A 13,015-nucleotide genomic window follows, 5' to 3' on the forward strand; every position below is an offset into this window, starting at 1 on the left:
CGACAATATTGCAGCCCCACAATTCTGTATCATGATTTTGAATAAAAAAAATTGAACCTTTTGAATTGAGAACACACAACAGACCTTGTTTGTTCATACTTCATACTTCATACTTCTCCAAATAAAGTAAAAGGAGAAGATATGGAAAGATTGAGCAAGTGTCCACACATCCTAAATATCAACCTTAAAATTAGCGCATAATTTAAAAAACTTGGGGTGGAAGTGAACACCCAAAAATGGGACCCTGTGAATTGACCTCGGACAAACCAAAGCTACAAATATTTGACACGTGGAGCCCAAATTTAACTTATGCTCCTTCTGGGAATTTGATCAGTCGCCTTTTCTTTTCTTTTTTGTCTTTTAATTGGGAAAATTGCGTACAGACAACAGAGGTGTGCAAAAGTGATACAAGTGTTTCTTATTCTTTTTCAACAAAGTGATTACCGCCTGCCTGAGTTATATCGTAATACAATTTGGACTTTGGAGTACTAATTAGTTTTGTATAGTTTCATATCCGAAACATAACAAATTATATTAATCAAACAGAGTTTTGCTTGTGATAAAACTAAACGTTGTCTTAAGTTTAATTATATGTAATTTTATGCCGGGATTATATTTCATTGTGTGGCGGACCTAGGGGTCGCCGGAAAATTACCACGTAAGATTAACATTATTTTTATATATACATAATAGATGCTAAATCCCTTGACTTCTTCTTGTGTTAACTTCTTTATATTTTGAACGCTGCCCTTAGCGAAAATTCTAGTTCCGCCACAACTATTAAAAAACTGTTCTTGCGTGAGATATCTACTGAGTTAATCCTCTCGTAGTATAAAACTTGAGAAAATAGAGACCATATACCAAAGATTTCAAAGCCAGCCATGAACTGACATTCCTCAGTATAACAAATATACACCGAAAAAAAAAATCCAAAAATACAGAAAAACATGGAATTAAATCTCGGGGAAGGAAAGAAATCACCTCTAGATACCTAAAACAGGAGTAACATTAACACACAGATGACACTAAGAAAAGGAGGGTACGGTCTAAAAGCTCACACCCTATTATTGCACAGTAAATCTTCATCTTTATGACTCAAAACATTCAACTTTAACAGTGTCCTGCTCAGAACTCCGACTAGAACTGTTGAAGCAGATAATGAGAAGATTGAACTCCTTTCATCGATTAACTTAGAAGCATTTCCGGTGTACAATGGAAGGACCGGATTCATCATATTCACCCTTTGTAATCCACATCTGCAGTAGTTCAAAGAAACAAAATCAACAACTATCCCAACTAAAAATTTAATGAATACATACACGTGTGCTACACGTGTTATGGTATGCGTTACCTGTTGGAAGGTGCTGAGAGAAGCTAAGATAGAGCCTCCAATCCAGACACTGTACTTGCGTTCAGGAGGCGCCACTACCTTGATTTTCATGCTGCTGGGAGCAAGAGCGGTAATTTCCTTGCTCATACGATCAGCAATACCCGGAAACATTGTTGTTCCACCACTGAGGACAATGTTTCCATAAAGATCCTTTCTGATATCTACATCGCACTTCATGATGGAATTGTAAGTTGTTTCATGGATTCCAGCAGCTTCCATTCCCACAAGTGATGGCTGGAATAAGACTTCCGGGCATCTGAACCTCTCTGATCCAATGGTAATCACCTGACCATCTGGTAACTCGTAGGTTTTTTCAACAGCTGAGCTGCTCTTTGCAGTCTCCAATTCTTGCTCATAGTCAAGTGCAACATATGCTAGTTTCTCTTTAACATCGCGGACAATTTCCCGCTCAGCACTAGTGGTGAATGAATAACCTCTTTCAGTCAGAATTTTCATCAGACAATCAGTTAGGTCACGCCCAGCTAGATCCAACCGAAGAATGGCATGAGGAAGGGCGTAACCTTCATAAATTGGCACTGTATGACTGACACCATCACCGGAATCCAGTACAATACCTGTTGAGATGGCCAAAATCATAATTAGAAAGGATAACTTGAAGATTCAAAGCATACCATTATATGGCAACAATCACAGGCATTATCTCCATAAAGAGGATACAAATTTGAACTGATTCAGAACCATATAAAATGGCTTTTTTCATTTTTGGCCTGTCGGCCAAAAGTAATTCCTAGCGCTAGCCGAAATATACAACCTATACACTGATTATGTATATTTGTAATTAAATTGTAAATTAGATCACCGAAAGGCATCGACCTGTAATTATCTCTACATAAAAATTAAAAGCTGGAATGAAGCCAAGATCACCAGACTTCTCTCCATGTATGAATCATTTAAAAAAATACTTAAACAATCATGCAACGGATGCTGACTGTTAAAAATAATCAATCTACTAATCAAAACTTTGGTTGTAAAAGGAGGGTAAGACTCATGTCGCACCTGTTGTACGGCCACTGGCATAAAGAGACAAGACAGCCTGAATAGCAACATACATGGCAGGGACATTGAAAGTCTCAAACATGATCTGTGTCATTTTCTCTCTATTGGCCTTGGGGTTCAAGGGTGCTTCAGTAAGCAGCACAGGGTGCTCTTCAGGAGAAACACGCAACTCATTGTAAAAGGTGTGATGCCAAATCTTCTCCATATCGTCCCAGTTGCTTACTATTCCATGCTCAATGGGATACTTTAAGGTGAGAATACCCCTTTTTGACTGAGCTTCATCACCAACATATGCATCTTTTTGACCCATCCCGACCATAACGCCGGTGTGTCGAGGTCGACCGACAATACTAGGAAAAACAGCCCTTGGAGCATCATCACCAGCAAATCCAGCCTGCGGGTAAATAGTTCAAAAAAGTCATTCATTAAGGATAGTATTACAAATATTCCCAATTATCAGGACCAGAATATAGGATTTGAAATACAAGGGTGCATATGTTAGCGGTTCAAGCCAATGGGGACCAAAAGATTTGTTTTTTTAACTGAAATATAACTATATTATTACGCTAAATTTACAGTTAATAGTGACCATCAGAGTTAAATCCCTCAGATAACAACCAAAAGACGTGTTTCAACTAAAATATCACCTGAAGGGGAAAACTTAACAGCTTACAAACTAACCTTAACCATTCCTGTTCCGTTATCACAGACAAGGGGTTGAATATCTTCATCTGCCATCTTTTAAAACCTGGCACAGCACGAGGTGGAATCAGTAAAGAATCTGCTTTTATCAAGCTAAGCATAACAAAGTATGGGCAAAATAATTGACTTTTCTATATACTTGCAAGGAAATGACAGGGCATGCATGGACTATAATAAAAGAACACAGAGTAAAAACTAAAGGAATTGATTAATACTAGAAGAATTATAACACCCCTCAGTGAAATTATTCTGTGTGTACAGATCAAATGCTGCTTTTCATACATATATACTAAACCTTGAAAGTATCATTGAACGCCCCTATCAAAATTTCTAATTTCGCCACTGCTCAATCGCAAAGAAAGTTGGAATTCGATACTTGCTAATTTTCTGGAATACCATGATCAACTAAGAACTACCCTGCTCTGGAAGCAAAAAATTCAAGAAAATAGTAACTTTCATTCAATATATTTTAGCAACATAAAGATAATCAAAAGGACAAGAGATCCTGCAAATAAACACACATGTTTACTTGGTATGACCAATTGATTTACAGATCTTGATCTTAGTTGCACATTTCATATGTGATCAGTATCTCCTCTAAAATTTAACTTGTAAGCACAGTAATCAACATGATAAGCAAAATAGTCAACAATTTAAGCAAGAACAGGAAAAAGGACCAAGTAATAAAGAATAAGAATTGTGGGCATCAAACAAGTAGTAATCAAGAACATAAAAAAACATAGAGATGAGATTAACAGAAAGAAAACTGTCAAGAACCCAAACAATAAAACGCACCTGTTGAATGATTATGGAGAAATTAAGGAGAAGCAGGGAGAAGATGAGGGTTTAAGGAAGTGCTCTTGAAAATGAACTAGAGAATATTTGCGGTTTTCAGTATATAAAGCGGTGGAAGTGCGGGGGAAAGAAAGGGACCCTCTACTTTGAAAAAGGGTTAAAAATAACCTTGCGACCTTAAAGTGTCCTTAAAGTTTTCAAATATAGTTATGTCTTAATGAAATTTCCAATAAAATTTGATTTTATTTTAAACTAGCTTTATTTAAATCCAATTTAATTAAATAAAAAATTCATATGAGTTACCCGCTCCTATGTCTAATTGCTCCAGATATAATACTCGAGAACAAATTGGTCTCATATAAGGTTTTTATGTAGTTGGATCGGGTGTAAATGAAATTAGTTTAAAAATAAAATCGGATTATATTGATAATTTTCGTTAAGATAAGAATATATTTAAAAAAATTAATAATGAGAAGTTATTTTTTATTTAAATTTATAATGGAGAATATTTTTAACCATTTTTACAATACACGTAGAGAGGCATTTTGACCCTTTCCCCGAAAGAAAAAGTATGTGTTTATGATAAATGGAATTGAAACCCAAATGAAATGAGTTCCAACTTCCAAATTACAATGTGGCATGTTTTTGGCTGCTGACTAAAAGTCAGGCAAAGGGATCTTGTCATCTCTCTCTTTTTCTTTTTCTTTTTCTTGTAAATTAGCTCCCTCTGTCCGATTTTAATTGTAGTTTTAACTTTTTCATGCCTAACTAAAAAATAAACAAATATAAGGTAGTATAATTTGTTAAATTATTTCTATTTAATATGTTTTCTGTTAAATATTGTGTATTTTTATTATTAAGGGTATAGTCAAAAAATAATTATCAATTTTCGTGTTCAATTTTTTAAGTTATTTTGGGATTATTTTTTAAGTTATTTTGGGATTATTTTTTTTAGCTAAAATGACTGTTAATTTGGAAAGGGGGAGTATAGAGTAAACCTCATAGTTATTTGTTGACCGCACTATAAACTATGTTTAGGCTGCTTAATTCAGCTTTTGTTTTTTCCTTCTTTTTTCTCTAAATTATAGAGTAAAACCTATTATGATTTGTTGACCACACTATTAAACTACGTTTAGGCTGCTTAATTCAGTCTTTGTTGGCCCCTACACGAAAATTACGGAGTTGAAATTAAAAACATGAATATGTAGGACCATAAGTAATTTTTTAAGAACAAATTAGAGAGAAAAATCAGAGGCTCAAAAGTATCCTTTTTCTCATTTAAAACTTCATAGTATTTTGTATTCTCCTCGGAAGGATATTCATGATCAAATCCAAATGAAGTGCAAATTTATTTATTTTTCATAGTTGAAAGGCAAATTTGAGTCATTTCACTAACAATAACAGCATATTAAGGATCAAATTCAAACGGAGACAAAATTATTCTTCTCATAATTAAAAGTTAAAAGACATTTTACCCTTATCCTTAAAATTGATAACGCATCCTCAAACACTGGTAAATGTTAATGTTTCAAACGTAAGTATTCTTCTTTAGTTAGTACTCCACAAACAATCAAGACATGAACAAAATGATGTCGTCAAAGTTAATTTTTCAAATTAATGAGGTGGATATTAAGCAGTCCAGGTCACCTTTAGAAGATTCTCAACAAAGCAAAAGATTGCCAACTGAGCAACTTTAATTAATTGGGACAACCACAAATTATGTTTGATAAAAACATTAAAAAAACAAAAAAGAATAGATGTGAAAGCTTGAAAGCAAAATCTTTTTCTTTGCCACAAAAGAAATAGATGGGGTCAGGGGTGGGTAATGGAATCCAACCACAAAATGTCGACATCCAGTCTGGAATACTGACGTGGTCTTCTTAATTTCCACGTCATTCTTATTTGGTTCAAAACTTAGGCCGGTGGTCGGTCTAGTTGGCCTGCCCAGCCGACCATTTAAAAGTTTTCTTGGCAGTTTTCTAAAATTAGTCCCAGTAACGTGGTGGTGGAATGAATAAGATCAATTTATCTTTAACATTAAAACTTTCCCAACTGAATTTTGGGAATAAAATACTCTTACCGTTTCATAATAAGTAGTAGCGTTTTCACTTTTTTCATTTTATTTTAAAATAAGTGGTGTTTACAAAATCAACAATGCATTTATTCTTTTCTTTCAATTTTACCCTTATTCAAATAAATGAAATTTTACGTAACCAAAAAATCATTAAAGAACTATTACAGTACTTCTTTTTCATGACATTTAATTAAGGTTAATTTAATAAAAATATTTCTTATTTTGTAGGAGTGAATAATTTTCTTAAGGGATGTGTCCGAAATAAAAACAATCACATATTATCAAACAGACGATAAGGGGAAGTTATTTTCCTTAAAACAACTCTTTGGACACATTGACTATCGGTCCAGTATGTTTTGATATTTTGGATACTGTGGAAACATCACAGAGATTTTGTTTGGACATGAGTTATTTAATTTGTATTTACTTTTACTTTTTCTTTTTACATGTTTATTCACTTTAAAATAACTATAAATATGTGATATCTGGAGTTAGACTTGACAATGGCTGAACTTGATATATCTGGATTTATAGAATGGCTAAAGTTCAGGTGAAATAGCTAAGTTTAGCCTCATGTGTGCCGAAGTTCAGACAAAAATGACTTAATTTCAGTTATATATACTTGAACTTTAGTCATATGAATTTTCATACTCCGCATATTTAAAATTATTTCGAAGTGAACTTACAAATTTTCACCCAGAGATATAACCTTAATACAGGTCCAGAAATCGAATATATGTGCACTTCGACAGTTAAATCCAAAAGAATTTGTCCAATGCACTAATCAAAGCTATAATCAGGTGTCTAGAACGAGACCTTTTGATCGATTTGAAAGGAGCATGAGCAAGATCGAAATCGACGAAAATATATAAAGATTCTTATAAGATCACGACAAAACTGCTATACCGTGAGTTTTGATTTTTATTTTTGAATCAAAATTAATTGAATAATACGAAAGATCAATTGGGCGTACATTATTAAACATCAATGAAATGTGGACCCTTTCGAATTGTGACCTTCATGTTGTTAATTGATTTTAAGTTGTTTTGTTGAAGATTTTAGTCCATTAATTAACTGATCAACTACTTTTCTCGCTCTTTTATTGTCGTCTCTATAACGGAAAAGGGTCAAATATATCCCTGTTCTATTAGAAAAGGATCAAATATACTCCTCGTTATACTTTGGGTTTAAATATACCCCTGTTGTTAAACTATGGGATCAAATATATCCCTCCTCCGTTAAAATAGTCCAAGTTGTACTTCATGTCTTACGTGTCACTGCTATTAGATGAGGTGGATGCTATGTGGCATTACCACCTCATCACCCCTAATCATTGTTATTGCCTTGCTCTGCCAACTCATACCATGATTCTTTTCTCCACGCCACAATACTGTTTACGTGAATGCTTCTTTCACGTTGAAATCTCTTGCTCCTAGAAACTTGAGAAGAATTACATCACGTCTATCATCTGATAAAAGGGGTATTCCCCATATAGATACTTCTTCTGGTGGTGGTAGTGGTGGTGGTGGTGGTGACGGGTCCATTTTTGGTGCCTCCGCCACCGTGGCTGGTGGCTCCTCCACCGCCGGTACTTCAACAATTGTTTGCTTAATTTTTTCAACTGCCTCCACCTTTTTCTCCGTCGTATCCGGTGGTGCCGGTACCGGAGTTGGTTCCAGCACTGGTGGAGTTACTTTTTCCTCTGCCACTGTTACGGGTTCCGGTGCTGCCTCTATTACCGGCTCCGGTTCTGCTATCTTTGCCGGCGGCGACGGCGAAGGTGAAGGGGAAGTTAATTCGTGTTTTTAAGAGCTTCTTGAATTAACTGTTTGAATTCAGATAATGCTTTTTCTTCGGGTTAGGGACTTCAACTAACAATGGATGAAGAATAATTTTGCGATAATGATCCCGAAATTTGAGTTTCATTTTAAGTCCATTATTGCTCTCTCTCTCTCTCTCTCTCACAACTTTAGTCACCATTGAAGGATAATATGATGGTAATGGTATTAATGGTATTAATGGTGGCGGTGGAGGATGGTAGTGGTGGAAGGGAAGTAAATTTTAGTGGTGAAAGTGAGAAGAGTAAAATAGGTTAGGGGTGATGAAGTGGTAATGCCACGTGACATCCACCTCATCTAATAGCAGTGCCACATAGGGCAGGATGTACAACTTGAACTATTTTAACGGAGGAGGGGTATATTTAAACTCAAAGTATAACGAGGGGTATATTTGATCCTTTTCCAACCGTACAGGCATATATTTGGCCCTTTTCCATCTCTATAATGGTCTAGAAATAATTATTTTTTTATTCTTTCTAAAGAACTAAAAACTGCTTCTTTGACGGATTCCATTTGGGGAATGCATTATAAATTAAACGTACTGAAGATTACATGTGTGTTTATAGTATTTCATATACAGAGTCAAAGTGTAGAATTGGTAAAATTTGATGGTCAAGTATTGAGTTAATGTTGAATGGGATAAATAAAATGCTGAACTTGGAAGTATGACCAATAATATAACGAGTTTGGTTTTTTTTTTTCCAATTTTTAATCCAAGATCGATGGACCTCTCAGTAAGGCGGCTGAAGTATATTCAAATTAGTTAGTTTAACTAGACGATATTAACTAATTTAAATTTCGTATTCTACTAATAATAATGGGGGTGTTGATCTCTTATAGCAGTACTAGCTAATGGGTTGCGCATGCTACGTGTTCAATTCCAATCGAAATATTATTTGCTAAAATTTCAGCATGAGAAATTACTTTAATGGGATAATGGCATTTTTGGGCCCTAAATTATAAGTATATTCTATTTTTGGTCATTTTGATATCTGATGAAGCACCTCTATTACCATTAGGTATGGAGTAACAATACAAGCTTAATATTATACAAGAGTAATTAAGTGGTAGAACGACTAATAATTATGATAAATTTGTGAATATTCACAAGTGAAGGGATCAGAAGTGTGCATTTCAATTGATTGGAGATTAAATGTGCTTAGTCAAATATCACAAGGAGCAAAATTAATTTATCAATAATTGAGGGACCAAAAGGGTTATTAACCCTATTTTAATTGACAGAGAATCTTTAAATAGGATACAGTACCAAATTACTTGCCTTAAGGGGCTGGAAATCTAAGGTATATTAATCAAGAGTAATAGACCGATCGATATGTAATTGTCTAATTGGGACCATGCAACTAATTCTCGTAGCCTGGAGACCTAGCAGTTTAGAAAGTATAATTTCTGGTCCAAATCTGATTTCCGGTGGAAATGAAGTATATAGATGTTTTCCTATAGCATTAGGGGAATGAAAAGATATAAAGGTTAGTAATACATTACTACTATATATGAGGGAGGATCTTAAAATTTTGTAGTCCTCACATGAAATTTTCTTTGTGCATTTTTACCCCTCATTGAAGGTTTAATTACCTTGTAAGCTCTCAACCATTTTGGTAAATTTGAATAATTATGTGGGCTAATTAAATTCTAGAAGGAGGGATGAAGTGGAAAGGTGATAGTGACACCACAAAAGATTATTAATTCAACTAAATTTAAAATTGATCCAAATGTTTATTGTCTTTCTTTTATGTAGAAATGATTATTAAACTTGTTTCAAATTATTTTTTTTTCTATAAAATTTATTATGGACAAGTAAAAAAGTTATATACGCTAATACATGCTTAATTATTAATTATAAATTCTTTTTCATATATAGCTAAAAAATGAAAAAAGTAATTAAAGAAATATTGTAGCTTTCCAAATAATAATAATAACTGAAAACGAGAGTAGTCATTTTTCACATTTTTGGATATTGAAATGTTTTACAAAAGATGAGATAATCAACGTTTTATATAATTAAGGACAAATAGTTAGATAAACATGAAATACTAAAACTATATACATTACTACTGTATATACGGGAGGATCTCAAAATTCTATAGTCCTCACATGAATTTTTTTGTCCATTTTACCCCAAATTGAAGGTTTAATTACCTTGTAAGCTCTCACCCATTTTGGTAAATTTGAATAATTATGTGGGCTAATTAAATTCTAGAAGGAGGGATGATGTGGAAACGTTATAGTGACACCACAAAAGATTATTAATTCAACCAAATTTAAAATTGATCCAAAAGTTTATTGTCTTTCATTTATGTCGAAATGTTTATTAAACTTGTTTCAAATTATTTCTTTCATATAAAATTTATTATAGACAAGTAAAAAAGTTATATACCTTAATACATGCTTAATTATTAATTAAAAATTATTTTTCATATATAGCTAAAATTGTTTGAAAAAAATAATTAAAGAAATATTGTAGCTCTCCAAATAATAATAATAATAATAATAATAATAATAATAATAATAATAATAATAAATAATTGGAACGAGAGTAATCATTTTCACATTTTTTGATATTGAAATGTTTTACAAAAGATGAGTTAATCAACGTTTTATATAATTAAGGATAAATAGTTAGATAAACATGAAATACTAAAGCTACATACACGTTTAAGAAATTATAATAGTTCATTAAGAAAAACAAACTACAATATTTTTAAAGAAAAGGAAAGATTAAAGTAAGAAAAACAAATAATTTCATTAACTTTCCAGTTCCTTTTTGTATGGTTTAATTTGAAGAAACGTCTAAAGTATTTCGTTGTATCAAGACTTTTAATTATTTAATTTTAAATGCTATCTTTATTTATCAGTTAACTTCATTGATGTCATTATACAACATTCTGTAACATTAAATATTTTTTATATTACTTGAGTATCGTAATTATTTTTTCTTTCAAAAAATGGGTTAGCCAATATAAGTTTAATGAAAAAAATTAAGTTGAAATCTAACGTAAGGTAGAACTCAATTTGAATCGGTAAAGATTTAATCTCAAAAAATTTAGTAAAATAAAAGGGAGAAAAGCTTTGATGCATGCTTTAATTTGTTTAAAAATAAAAAGGAAGTCTAAATATACTCTAAAAGAATGTTTGTTTTTTAACTTACAAAAACTTTTATATAATTAAATATCTTAGAAACATTGAAAAATTGTCAAACTACCTTTACAATTGATATGATGATACAAAAACAACACAAAAAAGCAAGAGTTGGCAAAAAAAAAAATTACAAATTTAAATTTCAATATAGCTTGAGCTCTGGCTTAGCACGGGCCAAACAACACTAGTATCACCCATAAAGGCCCAACCACTTTAACTAACTAGCTAGGGGTAACTAGTAGTCTTGAATAATAGGCTATATTTGCCTGAGAGTCGCTTTCTCCACTAATTAATTACCTACTTTAGCAATATTTTATTTCACCATTATCGCCCTTTTCTTTTGAGATTTACTCAAAGTATCTGGAGCAAAATCCTAGCGGTTACCAGGAGATTTGCCTTAACAGCATGTCGATTCATTCACCATAATACGTTGTGTGATTTGTGTCCAAAATCTGATGATTATCATTACATATTGAGTATAAATTCACCAAAACTGTGTGTTATCGGATCATCGGAATTTGGCCACAAATCATGACGGATTAAATGAGTGTCCTTATGAAGGACGCCGTCAAAAAATTCAGCTATCATTCATGTCCAAGCCCAGTCCATAAAATTGCAACTAAACCCGATTTATACAGCTCAATTTCTAGCCCAAGTCCATGTTGCCATTATCTAGTTGAGCGGGCCCACAAGCCCATGAACTTCTAGCCCAAGTCCAAAATCTTCTTTTTTTTTTTTGGGAAAACTACGTGACATAACTAACTCTAGTACATATTTAGATTTAGTAGCTATAGTTTAGATTAATTACATCCTATAGCTAAAAGTGATATGCTAAATATAATTAATAGCTACATATATATTTAAAGTAGAATACCCATCATCACATTATTCTCTTCCAACCCAACCCAACCCTCCCATCTCATTCTCCCCTTCCCCCCCCCCCCCCCCCCACTGCTCCGGTGAACCGGAGCAGCCATCTTCTTCGGCGAACTGTACTTCTCTGGTGTTTTTTTTCAAGTATTTTTTTTATTTTTGGATTATACTTTGCTGTTGAGAAAGAAAAATGGAAGAAGGAAGAGATTTTGTTAGCCACAATGAATACAATGATGTTGGAGAAGAAAAGAATTGCGAGTTGATGACGATGACGGCTATGACGTTGAGAAGAAAGAGCACAATGATGTTGATGACGATGACAGTGAAATTCCGGTCAGATCTGGACGGAAACAATCAGATCTGGTCGGAAACCGTCAGATCTGACCGGAATTTCACGGGAAAATAAAAAATACACTTATTTTGTTGTATGTATACAGAGTTTTTCGCTTCTATTTCGAAGAAGACGTTTTTGTATACAAATGAATACAGTGAATTTGAAGTTTATACAAATGAATAGAGTGAATTTTATTTCTTGTATTCAGTTTTAGCGTGTATTCGTAAATTTTTTTAGTACAAATTTCAATGTTTTGGGGTATATTTTGAAGGATATTTCTTTTTATACAACCGGTTTTAAATATAATAAAGCGAATACAATGTAAAAGTAGCTACAATGAATACAGTTGAGTTGAATACACTTAAATTGAATACAAATTTTAGCAATTTTTATTGACTGTATTCATGAATGCAGCGACGCAAATACAATAAGTAACAAGTGCTGAGTTTTGTTATATGTTTGCTACATGATGTAAATATGTAAAATGTAGCTAAAAAGCAAAAATAAGGCTTCTAAGTTTAGTCATTTAGGAAATTTTCCATTTTTTTTTTCTTGTCTTGCCAGCACATTGACAATTATCTTGTTTTTCATCACTTTATTCTTTAACCCGTTGATTAGTAGTATCTCCTATTTATTTTTTCTTGTTTGCTTCATATGTTATCCACTGTGATTCTAGAGATTATGTCCATTTAGAAATCTAATTTCATCTTAAAATGCAACAGGTGAAATGCCGAATAATGTCAAAACATGATAGTCTGCGCCAGAAAGTATCTTTTCTCTACGAACATATACACTATAGTCAACAACAATTAGTACTATGACTGCTTTTATAAGCA

The 13,015-nt window shown here is 33.0% G+C and overlaps 1 protein-coding gene across 1 annotated transcript; it reads right to left on the reverse strand.

Moving 5' to 3' along the window:
* Nucleotides 1-811: 811 nt before the first annotated feature.
* LOC132598749 (actin-100) lies at nt 812-3,995 on the reverse strand. The gene is made up of 5 exons (XM_060311818.1): nt 3,905-3,995; nt 3,089-3,155; nt 2,408-2,801; nt 1,352-1,965; nt 812-1,256 (listed from the first exon to the last, which is right to left on the reverse strand). Exons 2-5 carry the CDS (start codon nt 3,143-3,145, stop codon nt 1,191-1,193), a joined length of 1,131 nt encoding a protein of 376 aa, XP_060167801.1. The 5' UTR covers nt 3,146-3,155; nt 3,905-3,995; the 3' UTR covers nt 812-1,190.
* Nucleotides 3,996-13,015: the final 9,020 nt, after the last annotated feature.

Source organism: Lycium barbarum, chromosome 6, assembly GCF_019175385.1.
Source record: "Lycium barbarum isolate Lr01 chromosome 6, ASM1917538v2, whole genome shotgun sequence".
Lineage (NCBI taxonomy): Eukaryota > Viridiplantae > Streptophyta > Magnoliopsida > Solanales > Solanaceae > Lycium > Lycium barbarum.

Coding starts and splice junctions, on each gene's coding strand:
- LOC132598749 (XM_060311818.1), bottom strand. CDS start 3,145: ATGGCAGATGAAGATATTCAACCCCTTGTCTGTGATAACGGAACAGGA. Junction 1,966..2,407: donor TGCCAGTGGCCGTACAACAG/GTGCGACATGAG, acceptor CCATCTCAACAG/GTATTGTACTGGATTCCGGT. Junction 1,257..1,351: donor CTCTCAGCACCTTCCAACAG/GTAACGCATACC, acceptor GAACTACTGCAG/ATGTGGATTACAAAGGGTGA.